General features: G+C 47.6%; 2 protein-coding genes across 2 annotated transcripts; both read right to left on the bottom strand.

Annotated features, from left to right (window-relative positions):
- Positions 1-2,586: 2,586 nt before the first annotated feature.
- Positions 2,587-7,395, bottom strand: LOC309973552 (spleen trypsin inhibitor I-like; the record flags this gene model as incomplete). Its single annotated transcript, XM_082857838.1, has 3 exons — positions 2,587-2,626; positions 3,772-3,961; positions 7,254-7,395. The coding sequence occupies 3 exons, from the start codon at positions 7,393-7,395 to the stop codon at positions 2,587-2,589; spliced, it is 372 nt and encodes a 123-aa protein (XP_082713964.1).
- Positions 7,396-16,626: 9,231 nt separating this feature from the next.
- Positions 16,627-20,235, bottom strand: LOC309973553 (serum basic protease inhibitor-like; the record flags this gene model as incomplete). Its single annotated transcript, XM_082857839.1, has 2 exons — positions 16,627-16,823; positions 20,118-20,235. 2 exons carry the CDS (start codon positions 20,233-20,235, stop codon positions 16,627-16,629), a joined length of 315 nt encoding a protein of 104 aa, XP_082713965.1.
- Positions 20,236-26,900: the final 6,665 nt, after the last annotated feature.

The following is a 26,900-nucleotide window of genomic DNA, read 5'->3' on the forward strand; positions in this document are numbered from 1 at the left end:
TGCAGTGAGTAATAAACCCAACTCGTTCGGTTTGTAAGTGGACTGTTTCTAGTGGTCTGTGGTTGGAAACATGGACAGGTATAAGCCTTTTTCCTTATTGTGTAATTATTGTCTCCCCACATAAGCAGGCTTCCTGCTTCTGCCTGCTGGGACCAAATGCCCAGTAACAGCACTTCTCAATGATCCCCTGCAAACCACCCCCCACTCTGATCTCTCCACCAGTGGTTTTGGGATTGGAGGACCTCAGTTTGCGTCCCACCTCTCCCTTTTCCTAACTTTGTGACCTGGGGCCAGAAATCTCCCAGAGCCCCTTGTCATCAGGTACCGCATGAGACCCGTGCTGCCCACGTCGTGAGGTTGCTGAGGAAGCAGTGGAGGCAACAGACATATATTCTGTCTCCCTGCAACGTCAAAGTCCTTGTAATAAGAACAATAGTGAGCTATATGACAGTTAACACTTAGCCCCTTTGATCAGGGGGTATAATAAAGGCAAGGTGGGGTGGGAAAAGGGCAGAATAGGGGTAAGGTCAATCACTGAAGCAAGAGGGTTTTTGGTTACCTCTGACAAAGAAGGAGACCTATTTGGAAGAGAGACTGTGGCTCTCCTCTGGCACTGGGAGAACTTCATGAGGGTGAACTTCCAGAAGGGGACACTTCAGCAATCAATGCTATTTGTTCCTTTACTACAGTCGACAGCACATTTAAAAAGCAGTCAGGAACCAAGGAAACTAAACCTCTATGTGCTTCTAGAAAATTTGCTTTTGTAAGTGGTGTGCAGAGAACTTTAGCAGCCTAATCAACATGGTCCTCAAAAGGGCCCAAACCTGGGGATTTCTTAAGGCACATACCATCATCCTCTTTTACAGAGAAAGAATCTGTGGCTCAGAGAGGTGAAGTGACTTGCCCAAGATCACACAGCAACACAGTGAGTTACTGAAGCCAATCTCTTTTCATGAATATTAAGTCATTTCCCCATTCACTGCTATAAATTAATAATTATTAAATAAATATATTTATAGTAGTACTCTTACCGTTATCTGATTACACATTCACTAAAAGGTTACTCTGCCAATACTTGTACAAAGCATTTAACAAATATCATATCTTTTTAACTGTCATCACAACTTTATGAGATTGATAGAGAAAGAGAAATGCAGCCTCTGAGTTCTAAGACCTGACCTGACATCACAGTGCGCCTTATGTTCTCCTACTCAACAGAACTATTTCAGAAACCTTCAACATCTGACAAGGTCATTCTGTGTGCATGATGGATCAAAACAAAAATAGGACATTCGGTAATGATGTTTGAACACAAACAAAAAGAGGTAAATTATACAAACCACCAAAATATCCAAGCATCCCCCTGTATTGAGTGACTGCTACGTCTTTACCAAGTACAGCTGTAACCTCTAGCTAGTCTTCCCTTCTTAGAGTTAAGATACCCATTCAGAGAAATGCCCCACTTCCTGAGAGCATCCATCCAGAGCAGAGTCAGCTTCCTGAAACACACACCCCCGCCAACCAAATCACCTAACACAAGCCCGCATCCTATAAGTTCTATCTAACATTCTCTTAATGAGATATCATATTGTCTTCCAAGGTGATTCTTATTCCTTGCTGCAGTGAGTAATAAACCCAACTAGTTCAACTAGGAAAGGGAGTGTTTCTAGGTGTCTCTGGCTAGTTAAAAAGTAGAAGCTAGGGCTTCCCTGGTGGCGCAGTGGTTGAGAGTCCGCCTGCCGATGCAGGGGACGCGGGTACGTGCCCCGGTCCGGGAAGATCCCACATGCCGCGGAGAGGCTGGGCCCGTGAGCCATGGCCACTGAGCCTGCGCGTGTGGAGCTGTGCTCCGCAACGAGGCCACAACAGTGAGAGGCCCGCGTATCGCAAAAAAAAAAAAAAAAAAAAAAAGTACAAGCTAGAGATGTCTCTGGCTAGTTAAAAAGTACAAGCATTATCCTTATTTTATAATTAAAGAAAGTAAAGCTCAGAGATGTTGGGAAATTTGCCCAAGACTATAAGGAAGTGAGTAACAGAATCAGCGCCATCTGCGTCCTTGTTTATTTGAATACTATGCTTGCTGTGGTCCCCGTGCCTCCCTTTCCTCATCTGCAGTGAAGCAGATACTCTCGATTCTCCAAAGGTGCCTGCGGCCCACATCTTCCCAGAGGCAGGAGCGTGAAAACATTGTCAAAGTCGCTCTATTTGGGAGAGGTGGGACCTGCTGTGTTACAAAACTCATACGGCAGCTAAGTGACATCTCCGTGTCACTGCTTCCGCCCTTGAAGGATTCTTAGGATGATTAATAGAAGAATGCACGCAAAATGTTAACACAGAGCCAGGCGCACTGAAAGGGCAGTTGCCCTTCTTTAACTGAAGTAAGAAGCCCCTCCCCACACGTGACCTCAGGCAAGGGGATTCCTACTGCAAATGGACAACTGAGTCCCATACTCCTTTCTTTGTTCTTCTGAGAGTCCAGGAGAGCAACCTCTACACCCAGATTTGACCTGGCCTAAGAAGTAAAGAAAGAAGCTTTCATGCTGAGGTGTCTCTCACCCGGGTTTTTGTGTCGCTTGGGGTGGCCACTCAGAGGTAGATGGTGCTGTAATGGGGGTGCTTCTTATACCTGGCAGGGCCCAGTGTGAGGACAGGAAAAGGGGAGGTGCCGGCTGCTCTGCAGAAGAGTGCGAAGGACCCGCATCTCCGTGGACCCTAGTGATGAAGGTTCTTAGGGGCAAACCACAGAATCCACTCCAGTTAGTTTAATTTGAATTTATTGGAATATAAGCCAGACTGTTTGAAGCGACAGAAGGAAAATGTACAACATCACTGCGAGGGAAAGGGGCTCCTTTATTGAAAAGACCTCTGCCACCACTGATACTGAGAACTGGATGCCAGAATTTCCACCTTGGCCACCCACAAGGAGAGCAGTGATGGTGGGGTGGGGGATGAAGGTGAGGATGCAGTGAGGATGTGGCTTGAGACAAGAATCCTGACATGAGGAATGTGCTCTTGCATTCACTCCTTCCTTCCTTAAATAATTATGGACCATCTCCTCTATGCCAGGACCTGTGCTAAGTGCTAGGGATAAAGGGAAGACTTGTTCTCATGGTGCTTAGAATCCACTGGATGAGACAGAACTAAGGCAAGTAGACCCATGGGGGAAGGAGAGAGGCAGGGTTCTGCTGAGGAGGGTGGGGTTGAGACGGACTCAGAGGAGACCACACTGTTTCAGAAGCAGCCACAGCCCAGCCCCGCGTGGCTCCTCCTTGACTTCAGGGTTTCGGGGTGGTACAGTTCGCAGGTCCTCTGCAAAAAGAAAGGAACTTGCTGATTGACATCTCTGAAGCCCCAGACCTGGACACCGCTGACCTTGACGGATCCTAGACTTTCCCAGAAATATGCAACCACAGTCCACCCAGGACCACAATAACCAAGAAGAAGGAAGTGAGTTTTTCAAGCCTAGGTGGGGAGCTCAGGAGAACTTCGGACATGCTCTGTAGGGTGGCTGACTCAGTGTTCCCATCTGAGAAAAGGGGAGCATGTGAGGAAGCTCAGATTCTCATGACGGGGCTTCTAGGGTGACCTTCTGCCAAGCTGGCCCGTGGAGGATGTGCTCAGTGTGCGGTTTCACAGGACACTGCAGCCACTTGTCCTGGGAGGCAGCGAGGAGGAAAGACACTGTGCAAGTGTGAATGGTGGGTGGCCCCCTGAGCACCATCACTTTTTCTCAGCCCTTCCCCTCCCACCCTGTCCTGTCCCCTTCCTTACCTGTGGGTCACCACAGGACCACCGCAGGTCTTCATGCAGTCCTCTGGCGTCAGGAAGTTGTTCTTCCCTCGGCAGCCGCTGTATATAAACATGTCGCAGTGCCCGGACTTGGCGTTGTAGAAGTACCTGACCTTCCGGGCCCTGCAGGGACCCGTGTGATGAGGTTCCAGGCAGAAGGCAGGCTGAGAACCTTATGGGATGGGAGGGGCTATGGGTCAGTTATGAGGAGCGTCATCGCAGTTTGGTCTACAATGTCAACAACTGAAACCACCAGTGTGTCTTGCAATAGAGAATGTTAGGGTTATGGGGATGGGTCAAATTGAAAAGGCCATTTGACAACCTGCTTTCTGGGATATTATTATTAATGTTCCTAGGTGTGACATGATATGGGAAACATGCACAAATTGATATCTCCATCATGAAATATTTTAAGATTAATTGGTATGATGCCTTGGATTAGGTTCCAAAAACTCTACCAAAAAAGAATAAAAAACGGCAGACAAGGTAAAAAATATTCGTCATATGTCAGTAATTATTGGAGCTGGTACCTGGGTTTTATAAGACTATTCTCTGCATTACTTGTATGGTAAAGAGTTTCCACCATTAATAAAAAAGTGTGAAGGAATCAGGCTGTAATGGAGAAAGGCATGAAGAACACATACCAGGGTGTTCTCTTTTGTTACGGCACAGGGACTCTCTAAATTGAATATTGACACTATATTGATACTGTGACTTATAATAAGCAATATATTTATATATATATATACTTGTTCCTTGTAATATCCTGGCACAGAGTTCTTACAAACCTTGCTATTTCCTAAGTGCTGAAAGCAAAAAAAGTGTCTTTTGTTATGTGAACTAGGTGACTTTGGGGAAGACCCTAGTAACCCCAGAATGGGCTCTGGTTGCCAGGGGAAACCACTGCCTGACAGGAGGGTTGCAACTTTCATTCCTACCCTCTCCCTCGTGGCCTCCCATCCACAGTTCAGCCCGCCACCCAACCTCAGGGATCGGAGAGGAGCTGGAGGTTGAACAGTCACCAATGGCTAATGATTTAACGCATCATGACTAGCTAATGAAGCCCCCATAGAAACCTCAACAGAGGAAGAGATTCATGTTGTGAACATGCATCTGGCATCGACCCAGGGAACAGCATAGGTACTCGTTCCATCATTGCTCACCTGGACCCCTGCAGCAGCCTGCTCCCTGGGCCTCTGTCTCTGCCCTTGGTCCCCTAGAGGCCACTCTCCGCACTGCAGCCACAAGGATCCTATCCCATTGCTCCCATGACCAGTCCCGCAGTGACTCCCCATCTCTCAGTCAAATTCCGATTCTCATCCTACAAGGCCGGTCAGGACCTGTCCCCATGGCCTCTTTGGTCTCATCCCTTGCGCCCTCCTCCCCTCCCACCCACTCAGCTCCAGCCACCCTGGTAATTGCTGCCGCTGGTTCACAGCAGGCACGTTCTTTCTGCAGCCTCTGCTCCAACGCCCCCTTATCACAGAGGGTTTCGCTGATCAGTCTACGGAAAGAGCACAGCCTCTTTTATCCCCATCACTCTCTACCTTCAAAACCTCATAACCTAGCAGAGCATTTCCCCTTTTGCTATTGTCGGTCTCACTCTGAGAAGGCAAGGTATTTTTCCATATTCTGTCTACAACTTTCCCCACACCAAAAACCAAGCCTGTAGGGACTTAATAAATATATGGCCAGGGAACGAATCTTGCATTTCATGCTCGTGCCAAGCGCACAGTCATTGAATAGAATGGAGATAATGGAATTCCTGTTAGTGCAAAGTCTCCTTGATGATGGGGCAGGTCTACGTGATTATCGATCTACCTCTCATTCCATATCCTGAGAGGGTAATAAAACGATAGTCAAAAGGGGACAAGGGGGAGGGCCTGGAGCCTTTACTAAGACGGTATCAGCCTTGGTCCCGGGAGCAGCTCACACAAGCGCTGTGTTTCTTGCTTTCCCTGCAGTTGCTCTGCTCAGTGGTCCCACGTCTTTCTGATTAACTTTAATCCTAGAGGAATAATCATTATTTGACACCTCAATGTTTTTTCTTGCCCAAAGGAGGTGGGTAGAGAAATTTTTTCAGATTAACACATCTTGGTGGAAAATGGACAAAATTGGCCATGAAATGTGTTTAAACTCTTTAAATTCATGAGTGGTAAGCTGTTCAAAAACCCATGTAACGTGGTTCCCGTTTTCAAGTGAGGAAACTGCAGAAGACTTGCCCCAGGACACATGGCATGTGGGTGATAGGGTCAGGACAAGATACTGTCGTGTCACAACCCATTAGATAAACTACCTGATTCTGCCTGGAATTCTGAAAATACAGGTAACTGGTAAGAGTTTCTGGCTGCAGTGTCCAACTTTCATTATTCCCCTGTCCCAAGCCTCACTGGAGCCCCCAAATCACAGGGAAGACTGAGTCTGGTTTTGCCCTGACACCAAATAGGTGGCGTCTCTACCAACACCAAACAATTCCCTAAACACCCACTGGGCATCCCAGAAGGCAATTTACTTCTGATACTAAATCCATGGAGTTAGTGCAGATCCCGCAGGTTGAGGACTCAAGACTGTCCTCACTTCAAATGCGAACCATGTGGTCCGGAGTCACTCATGCTTGTGACCGACTGGCTAAGAATCGGAGGTTCCATGACCCCACCTCCATGTTCACTAACCAAGAGAAGTGCAGACAGAACTCAGGAAAACCCTTTACTTACCGTTCCCAGGTTATTATAAAGGGTAAAGCGCAGGGACAGCGAAATGGAGGAGATGCGCAGGGCAAAGGGGGAGTAGAGGTGTGCGGAGGCCCCGTGCCCTAGTGGAGTGCAACCCCTCACAGCACCTCCATGTGTTCACCACCCCGAAAGCTCTCTGAACCCCAATATTTATGGATCTTTATTGAGGTGTCAATAATAGGCATATTGATTGAATCATCGGCCATTGGTGATTGGTCTCCAACTCAATACCCTCCCCTCTCCCCAGAGATGCTGGAATGCGGGCTGTTGAAAGTTGTAACCTCTAAACACATGACTGGGTTGTTTTGGAGACCAGCCCCATCCTACAGGTCTCTCCGTGGCCTTCCTTTTCTCACCTCATTACCAAAAAAAAACCCCAGTAAATTCCAGGAGTTTCTGGAGGTCTGTTCCAGGATCAGGGCAAGGATCAATATTGATCTTCTTATTACACTGCAGTGAAGTTCAGGGACACGGCACTGACCAGGAATAGAGAGTCTCAGAGATGGGACTCCCGATCTGGTAGAGGTAGGCGGCATATATATTTTTCAATTTTAATTTTTTTTCCTATTGAGAGTCAGGAAATGTCCCTGGTGTTAAAACTGCCCAACTTCCCAGGAGAAATCCAGAGAGGCTGTCAGCATCCACCCCACCCCTGCTCCCCAACCCCTTCCACGGACTCCCCTCACTCCCCCCTCCCCCCAGCCTGTAGAGGAGAGGTGGGTCAGGACTTACCTTTGGCCTGGTTGCTGGTTTCAACTTTGGTGTGGTTGCTGGTTTTACCCCCCGGGATGCCGGCCACCAGGGTGCCCGGGATGCCGGCCACCAGGGTGCCCAGGAGGACGAGAAGGGCGATGGAGAGGCAGAGCCGGCTCATGATCGTGGCCTTGCAGGAGAGCTTCTGAGGAAAGCTGGGGGCTGACAGAGCTTTTCATATCCCAGCTGAGGGGTGGGACAGGCAGTGAGGAGGGGAGTGAGGAAAGGGTGGAGCTGGGCTGGGTCCTGTTTATTGTGTAATCTCCCCACCTAACCTGCTTCTGCCTGCTGGGGCCAATTACCCAGTAACAGCGCTTCTCAGACTTGACTCTCCCTGTGGGTCTCGTGGAAACACAGATTGTGATTCCACAGGTGGAATTTTGTCCAATATGTTGACTCAGGGAGCGTCCCAGCACCTAGAGCAGTGCATGGCGGTGATGAGTGAATGAGAGCAAATCAAAGGATGGATAAGTGAACAACAGTGTGTTAGCTCAGGTCCTCCTTTTCAACTCCTGCAGGTTTCATTACAGCTGGGAACTATGCGCTTCACCCTCACCCCTACCACTGCCTAACTCAGAAGACAGGTGTGACACAGGACACCTTCTGCAACCACTGCCACAGCTTCTCAGCTGGATGGACCCTTGCTGTTTACCTGGCACTGGCCCAGGCAGAAGCCCTCCTGAGGCAGCAACCCTGTTTTCTCAGTGAAAAAGGAGTAAGGGGTGTGGGCATAGGGGAAGCAGGGAGCTGAACACGTCTCCACAGCATGACCTCCCATTTCGCCTCGTCGGGTTTCGGAAACAGGAGAGCTGCCTGCCTGAGTGGACCTCAGGGGAGCTTGGAAGATCGCCCACAATAGCCTCCATCCTCCTGTCTCTCCCCCAGTGGTTTTGGAACCATAGGACCTCAGTTTGGGTACCAGCTCTGCCTTTTCCTAACTTTGTGCCCTGAAGACTTAAATCTCCCAGAGCCCTGTGTTTTCAAGTGTCACATGAGGTCAATGCTGCCAGCATCATGCGTTTCTGTGGAAGAAGTGGAGGCAATAGACATATATTCTTCTCCCTGAGAAGTCAAAGTCCTTGTAATAATAATAATAATGTCATTACAGCAGATACAACTTAGCTTCTTCTATGTGTCAGACATTATCCTAACTACTTGACATATATTAACTCATCTAATCCTCAAAAATCTTAAAAGAGGTGGTGAAGAATTTTTGATATTTCCTCATGTTACAGAGGAGGAACCTGAAGTAACAAGAAAGAATTTGCCTAAAGATATAGGGTGTAGAGAGAGTATCTGAACCCAGGGATCCGGCTTCAGAGTCTGTGCACCATGCACTCTACTGCTTTGTAAGCTGAAACTATAGTGCACATGTGAGGGCTTACACACCCAGTCTCTTCACTCACTCCCATATATTCACTCCCAGTTACAATCATGTAGCACCAATGCCCCCTCAACTCACTCATCCACACATACTCAAGCAATCTGCCACTAACACACACACACACACACACACACACCCCCTGCGCTCCACTTCCAGCGTCAAGGGGAAGGGCGCTGGCTCAGTGCCCAGAAGCCCCAGGAGCAAGCCCAGCCTAGTGTCAAGCGGGCGCACAGCTGGGTGATGCGCTGCAGAGGGCGGGAGGGGCTGTCTTCCTCGCACAAAGTCGCCCTTTCCCGTGAGACGGGCAGGAGCTCTCAATACCGAGCTGCCCCCGGACAGAAGGGCTTCAGGGGCGGGGTACCCACAAAACAAGCCGCTGTGTGTGGAGGGTCTGCTCTCTCCTGAGACATTTCACATGTATGATTTCATTTAGCCTCCTGTCGACCCTACCACATCTGGGATTCTCATCCCATTTTGCCAGCGAGAAAGCAGAGGCTCGGAGAGGTGAAGCGACTAGCTCAGGACCCACAGCCAGCAGACGGCACAACGAGGATTCTAGCTCAGGAGGCCCTCTGGTCCCGCCCCTCTTCCTGCCTCAGTCTGTCCATCTGAGACCAGGGGACAGCAGAGACCCCCCGCCTAACAGCAGAGATTCCACTTTCTTCCATCCTCCCCTCTCATGTGTCTGTCTTTCTCTCCCAGTGTCCTCCTCTCCTCCGGTCCCCCTCCCTCTGGTCCAGGTTAGAGGCCCCCAGACCCAGGGACCCCCGAGGGGCCTGTCCTCCCTCCACCTCCCACCTCCCTGCTCACGAGTGACTGAGTCTCTAGTTTCAAGCCTTCCCGGCCCCTGGGGGCATCTTCAGAGAAATCGCAAGGCGGGAACATCACAGGGGTTGTATTCTGGATAAAGATGTATGATCCCAGCACTGTGGGACCCCAGTCATATCTCTGCTTCTAATCCTCAGTTTTTCCCTCTGAAAAATGAGAATCTTGGAATCCATGCTATCTAGGGCCCCTTTGTGAAATGGATGGAATGCACCCGGGGCAGGCAGAAGATGTTTATCTGTTTGTGATGCTGTGCCCTGTGAGACGTACGTTCATACCCAAGACATGGGTGGCCCCTTTCTGGCTATGCGATATAACAGCACCTCACTTTTTGGAGGTACGTAGTCTTCCTCCTTCCTTATTTTAAATTTTATATATTTATTTGGCCTGGTCGCGCAGCACGTGGGATATAGTTCCCCAATCAGGGATCTAACCCGCACCCCTTGCATTGGAAGCGCAGAGACTTAACCACTGCACCGCCAGGGGAGTCCCTTAGTCTTCCTCTTTAAAAGAGGTGTCATGAGTACTGGGGTTTTTAGGATTATTTTAAGGATTAAAAAGAAAAGCACAAACCAGAGCTTGCAATCTGGCTAGAATATATAAGCATTTTTAGCCAAACAGTACATTTTATAATTTTGAAACATTTGCCAAAATTTAACAGTGGGGTATTTCATATAAAAGAGAATTTCTGGCATTGTTGGGAAGGTAAATGATTTGGCAACACAGTCCTGCAATTTAACAAGAGCCGTGAGTCTCAAACTTGAGTGAAAATCAGAATCACTTAGCCAGGCGTTCAGACACAGATTTGAGATCTCCACCCGCAGAGTTTTGCTTCAGTAGGACAGGGGCGGGACCTGAGTTTCTGCATCAAACAGGTTTCTGGGGCTGTTGATGGTACCGCTCAAGGGACCACACTTTGAAAAACATGAACTAAGCTAAGTAGAGCTGCTCTCTTCTCACGAGGGGAGCGTTCTCTCCAGTTTCCATAATCCCCACCATGCCTTATTGTCCCCCCAGCCCCACTCCCACTCCAAATATTTCCATCCCCATCAATCACCTGACCTGGAAGGAATTCAAATTTGTGACCCCTGGGGTGGGCTCACAGTAAGTGTTCGGTAAAAGGTAGCTTGTTCTTATTTAACAATCTTCCGAACTAAGTATTATTATTCCTATTTTACAGATGAAGCAACTGAAATTCAGCTAAGGGAAAATGACTTGCTGAAGCAAAAACAGCAGAAAATAGAAAGAAGACACTTGACAAAAACTGTTAGTCATGTGGCCCCAGTTATTTCAATATTACAAATACACAAACACACAAACAACACACAGGCAAATATATCTGATATTAACATAGATGAGGCATCAAAGATTGCAGACGTGACTTCATGAGAGTAAAATCATTTTTATCAAGAAAAGGAAGAAGGGAAATAGAAAACAGAAGAAGGAAAGGTTAAAAGAGGAGGAGACGTGAGTCAGTTGTAGACATGCCCACCTTAAGGTGACAGTAAACAAGTGACATTGAAGACCTGAGAAATTCCCAGGAACAAGGATTATGCCTTTCACCATACAACGGAGCATTCTCCGCTTGGACTGTTGGACCCATTCAAACTCCCTTCTCTCCATGGAAACTTCTCTCTCTCAGTATAAGGGCTATTTTGTTGCTTTGTCACCTAGCATCTCTTTGTCCTTTTCCTGATACAGTAGCTGATTTTGCTTGAGGAATGACTCTTCCTCCACCCAGGACTGGTGGGATTGGGCCGCCTGTCAATCAAAGTGCCTGCCTTACCCCCAGACCAAGAGTGGCCAATCAGATGCTCTCCCTGGAATTTAACCTTGATCAATGAATCCCAAAAGACCTAAAAATGGAGGTCATTCAGAGGTGGCCTGGGAAGACCTTAGTTCTTCCTTGTTTACCATCCTTTCCAAGCTGGGATCTTTTAGCACTCCCCTCAGTCCGTGAGCTGAACTACATCAATTAGTGCTATGGGTGCCAATAGTAGAGTCCAAAAGGATCCAAAAGGATCTCACTTAAGGGTGCAATCAGGAAGGGAGAATGGATGCCCACTACATCCCCACACCGTTGTCACAAATTCCTTCTCTGCCAGAGTCAGTTTCTAGTGCTCATAACCAGCGAGATCTGCTGCCTTTACCAGGGTCACCACCAAGTTCCGCATTTTTCTATCCAGTGGCCTTTTCTCAGCCATCCTCCTCCCCTAACTAACAGGTAAGGCCCTCATGGCATAAATGCGAACAAAATTCTTTACCAAAATTGGTTTCCAGTTGGTCTCAGCACACACAAAAAAATAATAATGAAAAGCAGAGGTTCCCCATTTGAAGAACTTTGAATATCTTCTGGGGAATCTCCGGGGCTTTTGAACACACAGATCTCCAACGTCTTTCAAGGAAAATCATGGGAGACAGAGAGTGATAAGCTTGGATATCAGCCCCTGCCAGTATTGGTTATGTGACCTTGGAGAAGGGCTGAAACCTCTGAGCTTCAGCTTGTATCACTCTAAAACAGAAGCAAAACTTATTAAAATTGTTGCAATATTGAGAGATTAGGATGTATGTGCAGGGCTTGGCACATAGTAGGTTGTCAATAAGTGGTAACGGATGTTTTATATTATTAATTCTGCCTCTCAGAGTTACTTAGACATTCTCATCCACTCAGTGACTTGTACCAACACATCGCGACAGGGAACTGCCTCTTCAACTTTCACCCTCTGAGCTACTAGCAATACTTCCACCTTCTCTGAGCCTCAGTTTCCTTCTATGTAAATGGAAGGATGACTCCCTCTCTATGGACACAATTCAAGATCTATATGTGCTCACAAATGTATAATGCTAGCAAATTGATTAGGCCACACTGCTAGTAAATTGGCAGAGCCAGAGTTTGAAGCCATGGACTCTGATCAAAGGTTTCAGTCGTCACATATTTTATCCCTAATAAACATTTCATGAACAAGGGAATGAATGAATCAATGTCTCCTCAACATCTTTGCCTAAGTGTTCTAGAAGCACCATGGACTCAACGTTGACCAAACTGAATTTATTGTCTTTCCTTCCTTCTAAAGACTTGCTTCCCCTACCTTCCCCCAGAAGGCTGAGTGTTGTCCTTCATTCTACCTTTTTCTCACCCCCCGTGAGCAATCTCATAGCAACGTCCATTGGTTGTACCTCCTCAGTTCTCAGCTGAAAGTTCACTTCAGAATAAGATGACGACACCTGATCATAGAACTGCCCCACTGCCTGACAGCATCCATCCTGAGCAAAGCCAGCTTCCTGAAACTCTCCTGCAAGTAACCTCATGGAAACCCACATCCTTTAAGTCCTTCAAACAACCTCTTAATGAGATGCCATATCATTCATTGTCCCTTGCTGCAGTGAGTAATAAACCCAACTCGTTCGGTTTGTAAGTGGACTGTTTCTAGTGGTCTGTGGTTGGAAACATGGACAGGTATAAGCCTTTTTCCTTATTGTGTAATTATTGTCTCCCCACATAAGCAGGCTTCCTGCTTCTGCCTGCTGGGACCAAATGCCCAGTAACAGCACTTCTCAATGATCCCCTGCAAACCACCCCCGACTCTGATCTCTCCACCAGTGGTTTTGGGATTGGAGGACCTCAGTTTGCGTCCCACCTCTCCCTTTTCCTAACTTTGTGACCTGGGGCCAGAAATCTCCCAGAGCCCCTTGTCATCAGGTACCGCATGAGACCCGTGCTGCCCACGTCGTGAGGTTGCTGAGGAAGCAGTGGAGGCAACAGACATATATTCTGTCTCCCTGCAACGTCAAAGTCCTTGTAATAAGAACAATAGTGAGCTATATGACAGTTAACACTTAGCCCCTTTGATCAGGGGGTATAATAAAGGCAAGGTGGGGTGGGAAAAGGGCAGAATAGGGGTAAGGTCAATCACTGAAGCAAGAGGGTTTTTGGTTACCTCTGACAAAGAAGGAGACCTATTTGGAAGAGAGACTGTGGCTCTCCTCTGGCACTGGGAGAACTTCATGAGGGTGGACTTCTAGAAGGGGACACTTCAGCAATCAATGCTATTTGTTCCTTTACTACAGTCGACAGCACATTTAAAAAGCAGTCAGGAACCAAGGAAACTAAACCTCTATGTGCTTCTAGAAAATTTGCTTTTGTAAGTGGTGTGCAGAGAACTTTAGCAGCCTAATCAACATGGTCCTCAAAAGGGCCCAAACCTGGGGATTTCTTAAGGCACATACCATCATCCTCTTTTACAGAGAAAGAATCTGTGGCTCAGAGAGGTGAAGTGACTTGCCCAAGATCACACAGCAACACAGTGAGTTACTGAAGCCAATCTCTTTTCATGAATATTAAGTCATTTCCCCATTCACTGCTATAAATTAATAATTATTAAATAAATATATTTATAGTAGTACTCTTACCGTTATCTGATTACACATTCACTAAAAGGTTACTCTGCCAATACTTGTACAAAGCATTTAACAAATATCATATCTTTTTAACTGTCATCACAACTTTATGAGATTGATAGAGAAAGAGAAATGCAGCCTCTGAGTTCTAAGACCTGACCTGACATCACAGTGCGCCTTATGTTCTCCTACTCAACAGAACTATTTCAGAAACCTTCAACATCTGACAAGGTCATTCTGTGTGCATGATGGATCAAAACAAAAATAGGACATTCGGTAATGATGTTTGAACACAAACAAAAAGAGGTAAATTATACAAACCACCAAAATATCCAAGCATCCCCCTGTATTGAGTGACTGCTACGTCTTTACCAAGTACAGCTGTAACCTCTAGCTAGTCTTCCCTTCTTAGAGTTAAGATACCCATTCAGAGAAATGCCCCACTTCCTGAGAGCATCCATCCAGAGCAGAGTCAGCTTCCTGAAACACACACTCCCGCCAACCAAATCACCTAACACAAGCCCGCATCCTATAAGTTCTATCTAACATTCTCTTAATGAGATATCATATTGTCTTCCAAGGTGATTCTTATTCCTTGCTGCAGTGAGTAATAAACCCAACTAGTTCAACTAGGAAAGGGAGTGTTTCTAGGTGTCTCTGGCTAGTTAAAAAGTAGAAGCGAGGGCTTCCCTGGTGGCGCAGTGGTTGAGAGTCCGCCTGCCGATGCAGGGGATGCGGGTTCGTGCCCCGGTCCGGGAAGATCCCACATGCCGCGGAGAGGCTGGGCCCGTGAGCCATGGCGGCTGAGCTTGTGCGTGTGGAGCCTGTGCTCCGCAACGAGGCCACAACAGTGAGAGGCCCGCGTACCGCAAAAAAAAAAAAAAAAAAAGTACAAGCTAGAGACGTCTCTGGCTAGTTAAAAAGTACAAGCATTATCCTTATTTTATAATTAAAGAAAGTAAAGCACAGAGATGTTGGGAAATTTGCCCAAGACTATAAGGAAGTGAGTAACAGAATCAGCGCCATCTGCGTCCTTGTTTATTTGAATACTATGCTTGCTGTGGTCCCCGTGCCTCCCTTTCCTCATCTGCAGTGAAGCAGATACTCTCGGTTCTCCAAAGGTGCCTGCGGCCCACATCTTCCCAGAGGCAGGAGCGTGAAAACATTGTCAAAGTCGCTCTATTTGGGAGAGGTGGGACCTGCTGTGTTACAAAACTCATACGGCAGCTAAGTGACATCTCCGTGTCACTGCTTCCGCCCTTGAAGGATTCTTAGGATGATTAATAGAAGAATGCACGCAAAATGTTAACACAGAGCCAGGCACACTGAAAGGGCAGTTGCCCTTCTTTAACTGAAGTAAGAAGCCCCCTCCCCACACGTGACCTCAGGCAAGGGGATTCCTACTGCAAATGGACAACTGAGTCCCATACTCCTTTCTTTGTTCTTCTGAGAGTCCAGGAGAACCACCTCTACACCCAGATTTGACCTGGCCCAAGAAGTAAAGAAAGAAGCTTTCATGCTGAGGTGTCTCTCACCCGGGTTTTAGTGTCGCTTGGGGTGGCCATTCAGAGGTAGATGGTGCTGTAATGGGGGTGCTTCCTATACCTGGCAGGGCCCAGTGTGAGGACAGGAAAAGGGGAGGTGCCGGCTGCTCTGCAGAAGAGTGCGAAGGACCCGCATCTCCGTGGACCCTAGTGATGAAGGTTCTTAGGGGCAAACCACAGAATCCACTCCAGTTAGTTTAATTTGAATTTATTGGAATATAAGCCAGACTGTTTGAAGCGACAGAAGGAAAATGTACAACATCACTGCGAGGGAAAGGGGCTTCTTTATTGAAAAGACCTCTGCCACCACTGATACTGAGAACTGGATGCCAGAATTTCCACCTTGGCCACCCACAAGGAGAGCAGTGATGGTGGGGTGGGGGATGAAGGTGAGGATGCAGTGAGGATGTGGCTTGAGACAAGAATCCTGACATGAGGAATGTGCTCTTGCATTCACTCCTTCCTTCCTTAAATAATTATGGACCATCTCCTCTATGCCAGGACCTGTGCTAAGTGCTAGGGATAAAGGGAAGACTTGTTCTCATGGTGCTTAGAATCCACTGGATGAGACAGAACTAAGGCAAGTAGACCCATGGGGGAAGGAGAGAGGCAGGGTTCTGCTGAGGAGGGTGGGGTTGAGACGGACTCAGAGGAGACCACACTGTTTCAGAAGCAGCCACAGCCCAGCCCCGCGTGGCTCCTCCTTGACTTCAGGGTTTCGGGGTGGTACAGTTCGCAGGTCCTCTGCAAAAAGAAAGGAACTTGCTGATTGACATCTCTGAAGCCCCAGACCTGGACACCGCTGACCTTGACAGATCCTAGACTTTCCCAGAAATATGCAACCACAGTCCACCCAGGACCACAATGACCAAGAAGAAGGAAGTGAGTTTTTCAAGCCTAGGTGGGGAGCTCAGGAGAACTTCGGACATGCTCTGTAGGGTGGCTGACTCAGTGTTCCCATCTGAGAAAAGGGGAGCATGTGAGGAGGCTCAGATTCTCATGACGGGGCTTCTAGGGTGACCTTCTGCCAAGCTGGCCCGTGGAGGATGTGCTCAGTGTGCGGTTTCACAGGACACTGAGCCACTTGTCCTGGGTGGCACCGATGAGGAAAGACACTGTGCAGGTGTGAATGGTGGGTGGCCCCCTGAGCACCATCACTTTTTCTCAGCCCTTCCCCTCCCACCCTGTCCTGTCCCCTTCCTTACCCGTGGGTCACCACAGGACCACCGCAGGTCTTCATGCAGTCCTGTGCTGTTGGGAAGTTGTTCTTCTTCCCTCGGCACCCGCCGTATATAAACATGTCGCAGTGCCCGGACTTGGCGTTGTAGAAGTACCTGACCTTCCGGGCCCTGCAGGGACCCGTGTGATGAGGTTCCAGGCAGAAGGCAGGCTGAGAACCTTATGGGATGGGAGGGGCTATGGGTCAGTTATGAGGAGCGTCATCGCAGTTTGGTCTACAATGTCAACAACTGAAACCACCAGTGTGTCTTGCAATAGAGAATGTTAGGGTTATGGGGACGGGTCAAATTGAAAAGGCCATTTGACAACCTGCTTTCTGGGATATTATTATTAATGTTCCTAGGTGTGACATGATATGGGAAACATGCACAAATTGATATCTCCATCATGAAATATTTTAAGATTAATTGGTATGATGCCTTGGATTAGGTTCCAAAAACTCTACCAAAGAAGAATAAAAAACGGCAGACAAGGTAAAAAATATTCGTCATATGTCAGTAATTATTGGAGCTGGTACCTGGGTTTTATAAGACTATTCTCTGCATTACTTGTATGGTAAAGAGTTTCCACCATTAATAAAAAAGTGTGAAGGAATCAGGCTGTAATGGAGAAAGGCATGAAGAACACATACCAGGGTGTTCTCTTTTGTTACGGCACAGGGACTCTCTAAATTGAATATTGACGCTATATTGATACTGTGACTTATAATAAGCAATATATATATATATATATATATATACTTGTTCCTTGTAATATCCTGGCACAGAGTTCTTACAAACCTTGCTATTTCCTAAGTGCTGAAAGCAAAAAAAGTGTCTTTTGTTATGTGAACTAGGTGACTTTGGGGAAGACCCTAGTAACCCCAGAATGGGTTCTGGTTGCCAGGGGAAACCACTGCCTGACAGGAGGGTTGCAACTTTCATTCCTACCCTCTCCCTCGTGGCCTCCCATCCACAGTTCAGCCCGCCACCCAACCTCAGGGATCGGAGAGGAGCTGGAGGTTGAACAGTCACCAATGGCTAATGATTTAACGCATCATGACTAGCTAATGAAGCCCCCATAGAAACCTCAACAGAGGAAGAGATTCATGTTGTGAACATGCATCTGGCATCGACCCAGGGAACAGCATAGGTACTCGTTCCATCATTGCTCACCTGGACCCCTGCAGCAGCCTGCTCCCTGGGCCTCTGTCTCTGCCCTTGGTCCCCTAGAGGCCACTCTCCGCACTGCAGCCACAGGGATCCTATCCCATTGCTCCCATGACCAGTCCCGCAGTGACTCCCCATCTCTCAGTCAAATTCCGATTCTCATCCTACAAGGCTAGTCAGGACCTGTCCCCATGGCCTCTTTGGTCTCATCCCTTGCGCCCTCCTCCCCTCCCACCCACTCAGCTCCAGCCACCCTGGTAATTGCTGCCGCTGGTTCACAGCAGGCACGTTCTTTCTGCAGCCTCTGCTCCAACGCCCCCTTATCACAGAGGGTTTCGCTGATCAGTCTACGGAAAGAGCACAGCCTCTTTTATCCCCATCACTCTCTACCTTCAAAACCTCATAACCTAGCAGAGCATTTCCCCTTTTGCTATTGTCGGTCTCACTCTGAGAAGGCAAGGTATTTTTCCATATTCTGTCTACAGCTTTCCCCACACCAAAAACCAAGCCTGTAGGGACTTAATAAATATATGGCCAGGGAACGAATCTTGCATTTCATGCTCGTGCCAAGCGCACAGTCATTGAATAGAATGGAGATAATGGAATTCCTGTTAGTGAAAGTCTCCTTGATGATGGGGCAGGTCTACGTGATTATCGATCTACCTCTCATTCCATATCCTGAGAGGGTAATAAAACGATAGTCAAAAGGGGACAAGGGGGAGGGCCTGGAGCCTTTACTAAGACGGTATCAGCCTTGGTCCCGGGAGCAGCTCACACAAGCGCTGTGTTTCTTGCTTTCCCTGCAGTTGCTCTGCTCAGTGGTCCCACGTCTTTCTGATTAACTTTAATCCTAGAGGAATAATCATTATTTGACACCTCAATGTTTTTTCTTGCCCAAAGGAGGTGGGTAGAGAAATTTTTTCAATTTAACACATCTTGGTGGAAAATGGACAAAATTGGCCATGAAATGTGTTTAAACTCTTTAAATTCATGAGTGGTAAGCTGTTCAAAAACCCATGTAACGTGGTTCCCGTTTTCAAGTGAGGAAACTGCAGAAGACTTGCCCCAGGACACATGGCATGTGGGTGATAGGGTCAGGACAAGATACTGTCGTGTCACAACCCATTAGATAAACTACCTGATTCTGCCTGGAATTCTGAAAATACAGGTAACTGGTAAGAGTTTCTGGCTGCAGTGTCCAACTTCCATTATTCCCCTGTCCCAAGCCTCACTGGAGCCCCCAAATCACAGGGAAGACTGAGTCTGGTTTTGCCCTGACACCAAATAGGTGGCGTCTCTACCAACACCAAACAATTCCCTAAACACCCACTGGGCATCCCAGAAGGCAATTTACTTCTGATACTAAATCCATGGAGTTAGTGCAGATCCCGCAGGTTGAGGACTCAAGACTGTCCTCACTTCAAATGCGAGCCATGTGGTCCGGAGTCACTCATGCTTGTGACCGACTGGCTAAGAATCGGAGGTTCCATGACCCCACCTCCATGTTCACTAACCAATAGAAGTGCAGACAGAACTCAGGAAAACCCTTTACTTACCGTTCCCAGGTTATTATAAAGGGTAAAGCGCAGGGACAGCGAAATGGAGGAGATGCGCAGGGCAAAGGGGGAGCAGAGGTGTGCGGAGGCCCCGTGCCCTAGTGGAGCACAGCCCCTCACAGCACCTCCATGTGTTCACCAGCCCGAAAGCTCTCTGATCCCCAATATTTATGGATCTTTATTGAGGTGTCAATAATAGGCGTATTGATTGAATCATCGGCCATTGGTGATTGATCTCCATCTCAATACCCTCCCGTCTCCCCAGAGATGCTGGGATGCGGGCTGTTGAAAGTTGTAACCTCTAAACACATGACTGGGTTGTTTTGGAGACCAGCCCCATCCTACAGGTCTCTCCGTGGCCTTCCTTTTCTCACCTCATTACCAAAAAAAACCCCAGTAAATTCCAGGAGATTCTGGAGGTCTGTTCCAGGATCAGGGCAAGGATCAATATTGATCTTCTTATTACACTGCAGTGAAGTTCAGGGACACGGCACTGACCAGGAATAGAGAGTCTCAGAGATGGGATTCCCGATCTGGTAGAGGTAGGCGGCATATATATTTTTTAATTTTAATTTTTTTTCCTATTGAGAGTCAGGAAATGTCCCTGGTGTTAAAACTGCCCAACTTCCCAGGAGAAATCCAGAGAGGCTGTCAGCATCCACCCCACCCCTGCTCCCCAACCCCTTCCACGGACTCCCCTCACTCCCCCCTCCCCCCAGCCTGTAGAGGAGAGGTGGGTCAGGACTTACCTTTGACCTGGTTGCTGGTTTCATCATCGGTGTGGTTGCTGGTTTCACCCCCCGGGATGCCGGCCACCAGGGTGCCCAGGAGGACGAGAAGGGCGATGGAGAGGCAGAGCCGGCTCATGATCGTGGCCTTGCAGGAGAGCTTCTGAGGAAAGCTGGGGGCTGACAGAGCTTTTCATATCCCAGCTGAGGGGTGGGACAGGCAGTGAGGAGGGGAGTGAGGAAAGGGTGGAGCTGGGCTGGGTCCTGTTTATTGTGTAATCTCCCCACCTAACCTGCTTCTGCCTGCTGGGGCCAATTACCCAGTAACAGCGCTTCTCAGACTTGACTCTCCCTGTGGGTCTCGTGGAAACACAGATTGTGATTCCACAGGTGGAATTTTGTCCAATATGTTGATTCAGGGAGCGTCCCAGCACCTAGAGCAGTGCATGGCGGTGATGAGTGAATGAGAGCAAATCAAAGGATGGATAAGTGAACAACAGTGTGTTAGCTCAGGTCCTCCTTTTCAACTCCTGCAGGTTTCATTACAGCTGCGAACTATGCGCTTCACCCTCACCCCTACCACTGCCTAACTCAGAAGACAGGTGTGACACAGGACACCTTCTGCAACCACTGCCACAGCTTCTCAGCTGGATGGACCCTTGCTGTTTACCTGGCACTGGCCCAGGCAGAAGCCCTCCTGAGGCAGCAACCCTGTTTTCTCAGTAGAAAAAGGAGTAAGGGGTGTGGGCAGAGGGGAAGCAGGGAGCTGAACACGTCTCCACAGCATGACCTCCCATTTCCCCTCGTCGGGTTTCGGAAACAGGAGAGCTGCCTGCCTGAGTGGACCTCAGGGGAGCTTGGAAGATCGCCCACAATAGCCTCCATCCTCCTGTCTCTCCCCCAGTGGTTTTGGAACCATAGGACCTCAGTTTGGGTACCAGCTCTGCCTTTTCCTAACTTTGTGCCCTGAAGACTTAAATCTCCCAGAGCCCTGTGTTTTCAAGTGTCACATGAGGTCAATGCTGCCAGCATCATGCGTTTCTGTGGAAGAAGTGGAGGCAATAGACATATATTCTTCTCCCTGAGAAGTCAAAGTCCTTGTAATAATAATAATAATGTCATTACAGCAGATACAACTTAGCTTCTTCTATGTGTCAGACATTATCCTAACTACTTGACATATATTAACTCATCTAATCCTCAAAAATCTTAAAAGAGGTGGTGAAGAATTTTTGATATTTCCTCATGTTACAGAGGAGGAACCTGAAGTAACAAGAAAGAATTTGCCTAAAGATATAGGGTGTAGAGAGAGTATCTGAACCCAGGGATCCGGCTTCAGAGTCTGTGCACCATGCACTCTACTGCTTTGTAAGCTGAAACTATAGTGCACATGTGAGGGCTTACACACCCAGTCTCTTCACTCACTCCCATATATTCACTCCCAGTTACAATCATGTAGCACCAATGCCCCCTCAACTCACTCATCCACACATACTCAAGCAATCTGCCACTAACACACACACACACACACACACACACACCCCCTGCGCTCCACTTCCAGCGTCAAGGGGAAGGGCGCTGGCTCAGTGCCCAGAAGCCCCAGGAGCAAGCCCAGCCTAGTGTCAAGCGGGCGCACAGCTGGGTGATGCGCTGCAGAGGGCGGGAGGGGCTGTCTTCCTCGCACAAAGTCGCCCTTTCCCGTGAGACGGGCAGGAGCTCTCAATACCGAGCTGCCCCCGGACAGAAGGGCTTCAGGGGCGGGGTACCCACAAAACAAGCCGCTGTGTGTGGAGGGTCTGCTCTCTCCTGAGACATTTCACATGTATGATTTCATTTAGCCTCCTGTCGACCCTACCACATCTGGGATTCTCATCCCATTTTGCCAGCGAGAAAGCAGAGGCTCGGAGAGGTGAAGCGACTAGCTCAGGACCCACAGCCAGCAGACGGCACAACGAGGATTCTAGCTCAGGAGGCCCTCTGGTCCCGCCCCTCTTCCTGCCTCAGTCTGTCCATCTGAGACCAGGGGACAGCAGAGACCCCCCGCCTAACAGCAGAGATTCCACTTTCTTCCTTCCTCCCCTCTCATGTGTCTGTCTTTCTCTCCCAGTGTCCTCCTCTCCTCCGGTCCCCCTCCCTCTGGTCCAGGTTAGAGGCCCCCAGACCCAGGGACCCCCGAGGGGCCTGTCCTCCCTCCACCTCCCACCTCCCTGCTCACGAGTGACTGAGTCTCTAGTTTCAAGCCTTCCCGGCCCCTGGGGGCATCTTCAGAGAAATCGCAAGGCGGGAACATCACAGGGGTTGTATTCTGGATAAAGATGTATGATCCCAGCACTGTGGGACCCCAGTCATATCTCTGCTTCTAATCCTCAGTTTTTCCCTCTGAAAAATGAGAATCTTGGAATCCATGCTATCTAGGGCCCCTTTGTGAAATGGATGGAATGCACCCGGGGCAGGCAGAAGATGTTTATCTGTTTGTGATGCTGTGCCCTGTGAGACGTACGTTCATATCCAAGACATGGGTGGCCCCTTTCTGGCTATGCGATATAACAGCACCTCACTTTTTGGAGGTACGTAGTCTTCCTCCTTCCTTATTTTAAATTTTATATATTTATTTGGCCTGGTCGCGCAGCACGTGGGATATAGTTCCCCAATCAGGGATCTAACCCGCACCCCTTGCATTGGAAGCGCAGAGACTTAACCACTGCACCGCCAGGGGAGTCCCTTAGTCTTCCTCTTTAAAAGAGGTGTCATGAGTACTGGGGTTTTTAGGATTATTTTAAGGATTAAAAAGAAAAGCATAAACCAGAGTTTGCAATCTGGCTAGAATATATAAGCATTTTTAGCCAAACAGTACATTTTATAATTTTGAAACATTTGCCAAAATTTAACAGTGGGGTATTTCATATAAAAGAGAATTTCTGGCATTGTTGGGAAGGTAAATGATTTGGCAACACAGTCCTGCAATTTAACAAGAGCCGTGAGTCTCAAACTTGAGTGAAAATCAGAATCACTTAGCCAGGCGTTCAGACACAGCGTTCTCCACCCGCAGAGTTTTGCTTCAGTAGGACAGGGGCGGGACCTGAGTTTCTGCATCAAACAGGTTTCTGGGGCTGTTGATGGTACCGCTCAAGGGACCACACTTTGAAAAACATGAACTAAGCTAAGTAGAGCTGCTCTCTTCTCACGAGGGGAGCGTTCTCTCCAGTTTCCATAATCCCCACCATGCCTTATTGTCCCCCCAGCCCCACTCCCACTCCAAATATTTCCATCCCCATCAATCACCTGACCTGGAAGGAATTCAAATTTGTGACCCCTGGGGTGGGCTCACAGTAAGTGTTCGGTAAAAGGTAGCTTGTTCTTATTTAACAATCTTCCGAACTAAGTATTATTATTCCTATTTTACAGATGAAGCAACTGAAATTCAGCTAAGGGAAAATGACTTGCTGAAGCAAAAACAGCAGAAAATAGAAAGAAGACACTTGACAAAAACTGTTAGTCATGTGGCCCCAGTTATTTCAATATTACAAATACACAAACACACAAACAACACACAGGCAAATATATCTGATATTAACATAGATGAGGCATCAAAGATGGCAGACGTGACTTCATGAGAGTAAAATCATTTTTATCAAGAAAAGGAAGAAGGGAAATAGAAAACAGAAGAAGGAAAGGTTAAAAGAGGAGGAGACATGAGTCAGTTGTAGACATGCCCACCTTAAAGTGACAGTAAACAAGTGACATTGAAGACCTGAGAAATTCCCAGGAACAAGGATTATGCCTTTCACCATACAACGGAGCATTCTCCGCTTGGACTGTTGGACCCATTCAAACTCCCTTCTCTCCATGGAAACTTCTCTCTCTCAGTATATGGGCTATTTTGTTGCTTTGTCACCTAGCATCTCTTTGTCCTTTTCCTGATACAGTAGCTGATTTTGCTTGAGAAATGACTCTTCCTCCACCCAGGACTGGTGGGATTGGGCCGCCTGTCAATCAAAGTGCCTGCCCTACCCCCAGACCAAGAGTGGCCAATCAGATGCTCTCCCTGGAATTTAACCTTGATCAATGAATCCCAAAAGACCTAAAAATGGAGGTCATTCAGAGGTGGCCTGGGAAGACCTTAGTTCTTCCTTGTTTACCATCCTTTCCAAGCTGGGATCTTTTAGCACTCCCCTCAGTCCGTGAGCTGAACTACATCAATTAGTGCTATGCGTGCCAATAGTAGAGTCCAAAAGGATCTCACTTAAGGGTACAATCAGGAAGGGAGAATGGATGCCCACTACATCCCCACACCGTTGTCACAAATTCCTTCTCTGCCAGAGTCAGTTTCTAGTGCTCATAACCAGCGAGATCTGCTGCCTTTACCAGGGTCACCACCAAGTTCCGCATTTTTCTATCCAGTAGCCTTTTCTCAGCCATCCTCCTCCTCTAACTCACAGGTAAGGCCCTCATGGCATAAATGCGAACAAAATTCTTTACCAAAATTTGTTTCCAGTTGGTCTCAGCACACACAAAAAAATAATAATGAAAAGCAGAGGTTCCCCATTTGAAGAACTTTGAATATCTTCTGGGGAATCTCCGGGGCTTTTGAACACACAGATCTCCAACGTCTTTCAAGGAAAATCATGGGAGACAGAGAGTGATAAGCTTGGATATCAGCCCCTGCCAGTATTGGTTATGTGACCTTGGAGAAGGGCTGAAACCTCTGAGCTTCAGCTTGTATCACTCTAAAACAGAAGCAAAACTTATTAAAATTGTTGCAATATTGAGAGATTAGGATGTATGTGCAGGGCTTGGCACATAGTAGGTTGTCAATAAGTGGTAACGGATGTTTTATATGATTAATTCTACCTCGCTCAGAGTTACTTAGACATTCTCATCCACTCAGTGACTTGTACCAACACATCGCGACAGGGAACTGCCTCTGCTACTTTCACCCTCTGAGCTATTAGCAATACTTCCACCTTCTCTGAGCCTCAGTTTCCTTCTATGTAAATGGAAGGATGACTCCCTCTCTATGGACACAATTCAAGATCTGTATGTGCTCACAGATGTAAAGCACTAGCAAATTGATTAGGCCACACTGCTAGTAAATTGGCAGAGCCAGAGTTTGAAGCCATGGACTCTGATCAAAGGTTTCAGTCGTCACATATTTTATCCCTAATAAACATTTCATGAACAAGGGGATGAACGAATCAACGTGTACTCAACATCTTTGCCTATGTGTTCTCCAAGCACCATGGACTCAACGTTGACCAAACTGAATTTATTGTCTTTCCTTCTAAAGACTTGCTTCCCCTACCTTCCCCCAGAAGGCTGAGTGTTGTCCTTCATTCTACCTTTTTCTCACCCCCCGTGAGCAATCTCATAGCAACGTCCATTGGTTGTACCTCCTCAGTTCTCAGCTGAAAGTTCACTTCAGAATAAGATGAAGACACCTGATCATAGAACTGCCCCACTGCCTGACAGCATCCATCCTGAGCAAAGCCAGCTTCCTGAAACTCTCCTGCAAGTAACCTCATGGTAACCCACATCCTGTAAGTCCTTCAAACAACCTCTTAATGAGATGCCATATCATTCATTGTCCCTTGCTGCAGTGAGTAATAAACCCAACTCGTTCGGTTTGTAAGTGGACTGTTTCTAGTGGTCTGTGGTTGGAAACATGGACAGGTATAAGCCTTTTTCCTTATTGTGTAATTATTGTCTCCCCACATAAGCAGGCTTCCTGCTTCTGCCTGCTGGGACCAAATGCCCAGTAACAGCACTTCTCAATGATCCCCTGCAAACCACCCCCCACTCTGATCTCTCCACCAGTGGTTTTGGGATTGGAGGACCTCAGTTTGCGTCCCACCTCTCCCTTTTCCTAACTTTGTGACCTGGGGCCAGAAATCTCCCAGAGCCCCTTGTCATCAGGTACCGCATGAGACCCGTGCTGCCCACGTCGTGAGGTTGCTGAGGAAGCAGTGGAGGCAACAGACATATATTCTGTCTCCCTGCAACGTCAAAGTCCTTGTAATAAGAACAATAGTGAGCTATATGACAGTTAACACTTAGCCCCTTTGATCAGGGGGTATAATAAAGGCAAGGTGGGGTGGGAAAAGGGCAGAATAGGGGTAAGGTCAATCACTGAAGCAAGAGGGTTTTTGGTTACCTCTGACAAAGAAGGAGACCTATTTGGAAGAGAGACTGTGGCTCTCCTCTGGCACTGGGAGAACTTCATGAGGGTGAACTTCCAGAAGGGGACACTTCAGCAATCAATGCTATTTGTTCCTTTACTACAGTCGACAGCACATTTAAAAAGCAGTCAGGAACCAAGGAAACTAAACCTCTATGTGCTTCTAGAAAATTTGCTTTTGTAAGTGGTGTGCAGAGAACTTTAGCAGCCTAATCAACATGGTCCTCAAAAGGGCCCAAACCTGGGGATTTCTTAAGGCACATACCATCATCCTCTTTTACAGAGAAAGAATCTGTGGCTCAGAGAGGTGAAGTGACTTGCCCAAGATCACACAGCAACACAGTGAGTTACTGAAGCCAATCTCTTTTCATGAATATTAAGTCATTTCCCCATTCACTGCTATAAATTAATAATTATTAAATAAATATATTTATAGTAGTACTCTTACCGTTATCTGATTACACATTCACTAAAAGGTTACTCTGCCAATACTTGTACAAAGCATTTAACAAATATCATATCTTTTTAACTGTCATCACAACTTTATGAGATTGATAGAGAAAGAGAAATGCAGCCTCTGAGTTCTAAGACCTGACCTGACATCACAGTGCGCCTTATGTTCTCCTACT

The sequence above is a fragment of the Leucopleurus acutus genome, assembly GCF_964270905.1.
Source record: "Leucopleurus acutus genome assembly, chromosome: 16".
In the NCBI taxonomy this organism is placed as follows: domain Eukaryota; kingdom Metazoa; phylum Chordata; class Mammalia; order Artiodactyla; family Delphinidae; genus Leucopleurus; species Leucopleurus acutus.